The sequence below is a fragment of the Loxodonta africana genome, chromosome 5 (assembly GCF_030014295.1).
Source record: "Loxodonta africana isolate mLoxAfr1 chromosome 5, mLoxAfr1.hap2, whole genome shotgun sequence".
Lineage (NCBI taxonomy): Eukaryota > Metazoa > Chordata > Mammalia > Proboscidea > Elephantidae > Loxodonta > Loxodonta africana.
This window is the reverse complement of record NC_087346.1, coordinates 155,103,005-155,109,004: the sequence shown is the minus strand read 5'-3', so window position 1 is coordinate 155,109,004 and position 6,000 is coordinate 155,103,005. Positions and strand designations below refer to the sequence as shown.

Below are 6,000 nucleotides of genomic sequence, written 5' to 3'. Positions count from 1 at the left end.
CTTGTCAATACCAGTTGCGCACTCTCAATAAGACAATGCTCAGGACTGGATTGCACACCCTTCCTGTGGCTCAGTTTTGGGGTAACTTTGATGACACTCTTGATGATCAATGAGCTGGCTCTTATCTGAACTGGCAGGTGGGTGCCATCCCAATGCCCAAGAGAGGTGGGGAGGGTATGGGCTGCTGAAATAAAAAGAAGGCAGTCTTCTGTGAGTGAGAGGAGGAACGTGTCTGCAGCACCAAGACTTTGGGGACCAGGCTGGCCTGCACACTGTGCCATCTTGGAAGGTCACAAAGACTGTAATCTGGCAGAGAATGCCTATGGAGACATTTAGATTTGGTAAAGTCGGGGGTCAGCGAGAACCAGGGAAATCCTCCATGAGACGGATTGACACAATAGCCTCAACAATGGACGCAAACATACCAACGATCAAGACGTTCTATATAAGGTCGCCACAAGTTGGAGCTCAGAACAAGCTTGGCTCCAGGATTCAGGAATGGTGTCTTCACAGGAAGGGCAGACACATCGAACATTTATTTTGCCATTGGGGCTGCATTTGTTGAAAGTATCATGTAACAAGCTAAGAAGAACCGAATTACAAAGTTGTGATGGTCTCATTGCTTTGGGGGCAATGGGAGTGTGCTTCCAATTTTTAAGGTTATGTTTTGCATTTAAAAATGACTTTATAACGTCAGAGATTTTGCATGTCTGCTATCCAGTTGGATTCTAACGTGAATCTTGGAATTAGATTTGGGGCCGAGAGCTGTTGAACCCCTTTTGACAGATGCAGAAAACTGAGGCTCAGAGAGGGCATGACTTGCCCAAGGTGACACAGGAAATCAGTGGTTGTGGGGGTGGGTTGGGGCCAGAATCCAGGCTTCCCAGCTCTGAGCCTGGGGTTCTCTCTGCATCTAGTGCTATCAGGGGTGAGATGGAACCATTACGGCACAGAAAGGGGATCTCGGTGGGCAGGGCAGAGCCCTGTGCAGTCCGGGTTGGGCAGCAGCAGGTGGGGAATTAGCTGCTGCAGCCTCGGGAGCAGGTGTGGGTGAGGATGTTGTTGTTACGTCCATCCTGGTGCTTGCCCTGGGCCTGGCTGCCCGCTCCGCCATCGCTGTCTGCAAGCTGGCCGCTCTGGCCCTGCTGCCTCCTCAGCCTGCAAACAAGCACAGCACAGTCCCGAGTTAGCGACCCAGAGCAGGGGGCAGTGGGAGGCCCAGAAGACACGCCTGGGCAAGCAGAGCGACCGAGGGGTATGTAGCCAAACCTCCTCCTGGCCTGGAGAAGCATGAAGACCGAGGGGTTAGGAATGTTACACTCTCGAGCCAGAGGGACCTGAGTTCCAAGCCAAGCTCAGGCACTAAGGAGCTGGTGCACTTGGGTGAGTTACTTAACATCACAGAGCCTCAGTTTTCTGTCTGTAAAATGCAGATAGAAATTCTTACTTTATGCAGTCCTCCTTGTGATGTTTACTGAAGATCACGTGTGCCGAGCCCCTGTTCACACAGCATGTATAAGGGTAGTGATTCCCATACATCATTCAATAAATCTGCATTGAATGTCCACTAGTGCGCCAGCCACCATGCCTAGGAGCAGGGGATAGACTGGCAAGCAAAACACTCAAGTTCTCTGTCCTCATGGAGCCTACAGTCTGAGGAAGAGGGTCAGTAATCAAAGAAATATCCAAACAGACACCCAGCCTTACAAAATATCCAATTACAAACTGTCTTAAAGGAGTATGAGTCTGAAATCATCTGCTTTTTGCTGTGCGATGTTGCATGTCTTAACTGCTGGCCATCTGGTCACCTGTCACACGATGGAAGATGTCAACGTGTCTCTGTTTCTCACCTTCGAGTTCAGGCTCGCTCTGTTATACTACAGCATATCTCTGTGTGTGGGTGGAAATGCAGGCTAGAAACGGGGGCAGTGAAGACAGGAGTTTTAGAGCAAGATTTTAGAAGTTTTAGAACAACTTAATACCTGGCTCTCAACACTTCCTCCTTGGGTTACCATGGTCAAGTTGCTTATCCTCTTCCAAGCCTCAGTTTCCTTATCTAAAATACGTTGTTGTTGTGTGCCGTTGAGTTGGTTCTGACTCATAAAGATCCTGTAGGACAGAGTATAACTGCCCCATAGGTTTTCCTAGGTTGCAATCTTTACAGGAACAGATCACCAGGTCTTCTCTCCTGCCGAGTGGCTGGAGGGTTGGAACTGCTGACCTTTATCGGTTAGTAGCCAACCGCTTAACCATTGTGGTATGAGGGCTTCTTTTCCTTCTGTATAACTGGGTATCATCCCATTTCCTTTGTAAGAGGCTGAGGGGATAAGAGAGAATTCATGTGAAATATGTAGACTCATAGCAACCCTATGTAAATTGCCCGGTCCTGTGCCATCCTCACAGTCGTTGCTACGTTTGAGCCCGTTGTTACAGCCACTGCGCCAATCCATTTTGTTGACGGTTGTTTCAGGCTGGGTTCTCTAGAGAAGCAAAATCACTGAAGCAAATGAGAGATTTATATCAAGGAAATGGCTCACGTGGTTGTAGAGGCTGGAAAGTCCCAAGTCTGTGGGTCAGATTGGAGGCTTCTCCTGACTCACGTAGCTGCAGGGGCTGGTGAACCCCAGATAGGCAAGTCAGACAGCAGGTCGGTAACTCACAGGTTGTGGAGGCTGACGATTCCCAAGATCAGTAGGTAAGCTGCTACTTCAACTACCAAGAACTGGAGGCCAGATGAGGAGCAGGATCCAGAGGGACCAAAAGTGACCAAAATCCAGGGAGCTTTGCCAGAAAGTTCACATATATTGGATGCAGGCCACACTCCCAAGGAAACTCCCTCTCAGCTGATGGATTACTCATAACAGATCTCATCGTGCAAGCAATTACATTGTATCAGATCGCTTTATAGAGGTGACTACATCATTACAGAGCTGTCGAACTACACCAATATTGTCAAAGCACTGAGAATCACGGCCCAGCAAAGTTGACACTTTGGCATTGGCAAAAAACAACACTTCAGGAGCTGACAGAATACCAATCAAGATGTTGCAACAAACAGAGGCAATGCTAGAAGTGCTCACTTGTCTATGCCAAGGGATTTGGAAGACATCACAGGGGTCTTCGTCTTTTGTGCTGACCCTCTACATTACCAAGCATGATGTCCTTCTCCAGGAACTGGTCTCTACAGACAATGTGTGTAAACTACGTGAGACAAGTTTTGCCATCCTCATTTCTAAGCAGTATTCTGGCTGTACTCCTTCTAAGACACATTTGTTCATTCTTTTGGCAGTCTATGGAATCTTCCATATTCTTCACCAATACCATAATTCAACTGCGACAGTTCTTCTTTGGTCTTCCTTATTCTTTGTCCAGCTTTCCCATGCATGTGAGGTGCTTGAAGATACCATGGTTTGGGTCAGGTATACCTTAGTCCTCAGTGTGACATCCTTGCTTTTCAACACTTTGAAGAGGTCTTTTGCAGATTTGCCCAATGCACTTAATTTAATTTAATTTCTTGACTGCTGCTTCCAATGGTGTTGATTGTAGATCCAAGTAAACTGAAATCCTTGACAACTTCAGTATTTTCTCTGTTTATCAAGATGTTGCTCATTGGTCCAGTTGTGAGGATTTTTGTTTTCTTTGTGTTGAGGCGTAATCCATACTGAAGGCTGTGGTCTTTGATCTTCATCAGTAAGTGTTTCAAGTCTTCACTTTCAGCAAGCAAGGTTGTGTCATCTGCATAACACAGGTTGTTAATGAGTCTTCCTCCAATCCTGATGCCCCGTTCTTCTTCATAGAGTCCAAATTCTTGGATTCTTTGCTCAGCACACAGATTGAATAGGTATGGTGAGAGGATACAACCCTGACACACACCTTTCCTGACTTTAACAACACAGTATCTATCCCCTTGTTCTGTTTGAATGACTGCTTCTTGGTGTCTATACAAGTTCTGCATGAGCACAATGAAATGTTCTGGAATTCCTGTTCTTAGCAACGTTATCCATAATTGGTTATGATCCACACGGTCGAACGCCTCTGTATAGTCAGTGAACCCTGGTAAACGTCTTTCCGGTGTTCTCTGCTTCCAGCCAGGATCCAGCTGACATCAGCAACGGTATCTGTCAGTGTCCTCTTCTGAATCGGCCTTGAACTTCTGGCAGTTCCCTGGCCATGTGCTGCTGCAATCGCATTTGAGGCTCGTTAGCAAAATTTGACTTGTGTGTGGAATTAGTGATACTGTTTGATAATTTCTGCCTCCTGTTGGATCACCTTTCTTTGGAATGGTCATAAATATGGGTCTCTTCCAGTTGGTTGGCCAGGCAGCTGTCTTCCAAATTTCTTGGCATAGACGAGTGAGCACTTGTAGCATTGCATCTGTTTGTTGCAACACCTCAGTTGGTATTCTGTCAACTGCTGAAGTGCTGTTTTTTGCCAATGCCTTCAGGGCAGCTTGGACTTCTTCCTTCAGTACCATCAGTTCTTGATCAGATGCCACCTCCCGAAATGACTGGACATCCACCAGTTCTTTCTGGTGCAGTGACTCTGTGTATTCCTTCCATCTTCTTTTGAAGCTTCCTGCGTCATTCAATTTTTCTACATAACATCTTTCAATATTGCAACTCCAGGCTTGAGTTTTTTCTTCAGTTCTTTCAGCTTAAGAAATTCGGAGAGGATTCTTCCCTTTTGGTTTTCTAACTCCAGTCTTTGCACATGTCATTATATTACTTTATGTTGTCTCCTCGAGCTGCCCTTTGAAACATTCTGTTCAGCTCTTTTACGTCATCATTTCTTCCTTTTGCTTTAGCTACTCTATGTTTAAGAGCAAGTTTTGGAGTCTTTTCTGACATCCATTTTGGTCTTTTTTTCCTTTTCTGTCTTTTTAATGATCTTTTGTTTTCTTTATGTATGATGTCCTTGATACCATCTCACAATTTGTCTGGTCTTCAGTCATTAGTGTTCAATGTATCAAATCTATTCTTGAGGTGGTCTCTAAATTCAGATGCTATATACTCAAGGTCATACTTTGGCTCTCGTGGGCTCGTTTTAATCTTCTTCAGCTTCAACTTGAACTTGCATATGAGCAATTGATGGTCTGTTCTGCAGTTGGTCCCTGGCCTTGTTCTGCCTGATGATATTGAGATTCTCCATCATCTCTTTCCATAGATGTAGTTGATTTGATTCCTGTGTATTCCACCCGGTAAGGTCCACCTGTATAGTCACCATTTATGTTGTTCAAAAAAGGTATTTCCAATGAATAGGTCATTGGTTTTGAAAATTCTATTATGAGATCTCCCAGCATTATTTCTATCACCAAGGCCATATTTTTCAACTACTGATCCTTCTTCTTTGGTTCCAACTTTTGCATTCCAATCACCAGTAATCTCCAATGTATCTTGATTGTTCATTTGATCAATTTCAGAGTGCAGAAGTTGGTAAACATCTTCAGCTTCTTCATCTTTGGCATTAGTGGTTGGTGGGTAAATTTGAATAATAGTTGTATTAAGTGGTCTTCCTCATAGGTGTATGGATGTTATCCTATCACTGACAGTATTGTACTTCAGGATAGATCTTGAAATGTTCTTTTGACAACAAATGCAATGCCGTTCCTCTTTAATTTGTCATTCCCAGCATAGTAAACCATATGACTGTCAGATTCAGAATGGCCGATACCAGTCCATTTCAGCTCACTAATGCCTTGGAGATCTACCTTCAGGCGTTCTCTTTCATTGTTGACAACTTCCAATTTTCCTAGATTCATGCTTGGCATATTCCACATTCCGATTAATAATGGATGTTTGCAGCTGTTTCTTCTGATTTTCAGTCATGCCACATGGGCAAATGAAGGTCCTGAAAGCTTGGCTCCATCCATGTCATTAAGGTTGACTCTACTTTAAGGAGGCAGCTCTTCCCCAGCCGTATTTTAAGTGCCTTCCAACCTGAGGGGCTCATCTTCAGGCACTATATCAGACAATGTTCCACTTTTCTCCATAAGCTTTTCAC

At 44.8% G+C, this 6,000-nt stretch overlaps 1 protein-coding gene across 2 annotated transcripts in view; it reads right to left on the bottom strand.

The window, feature by feature from the left end:
* Positions 1–996: 996 nt before the first annotated feature.
* STK32B (serine/threonine kinase 32B) overlaps positions 997–6,000 on the bottom strand; it is a 337,224-nt gene continuing 332,220 nt past the window's right edge. For both annotated transcript variants that reach the window (XM_023549727.2, XM_010591361.3), the window contains one exon: positions 997–1,158. In XM_023549727.2, coding sequence (XP_023405495.1) covers positions 1,020–1,158 — 139 coding nt within the window. In that variant the 3' untranslated portion in view covers positions 997–1,019. The remainder of the gene's footprint in view (positions 1,159–6,000) is intronic.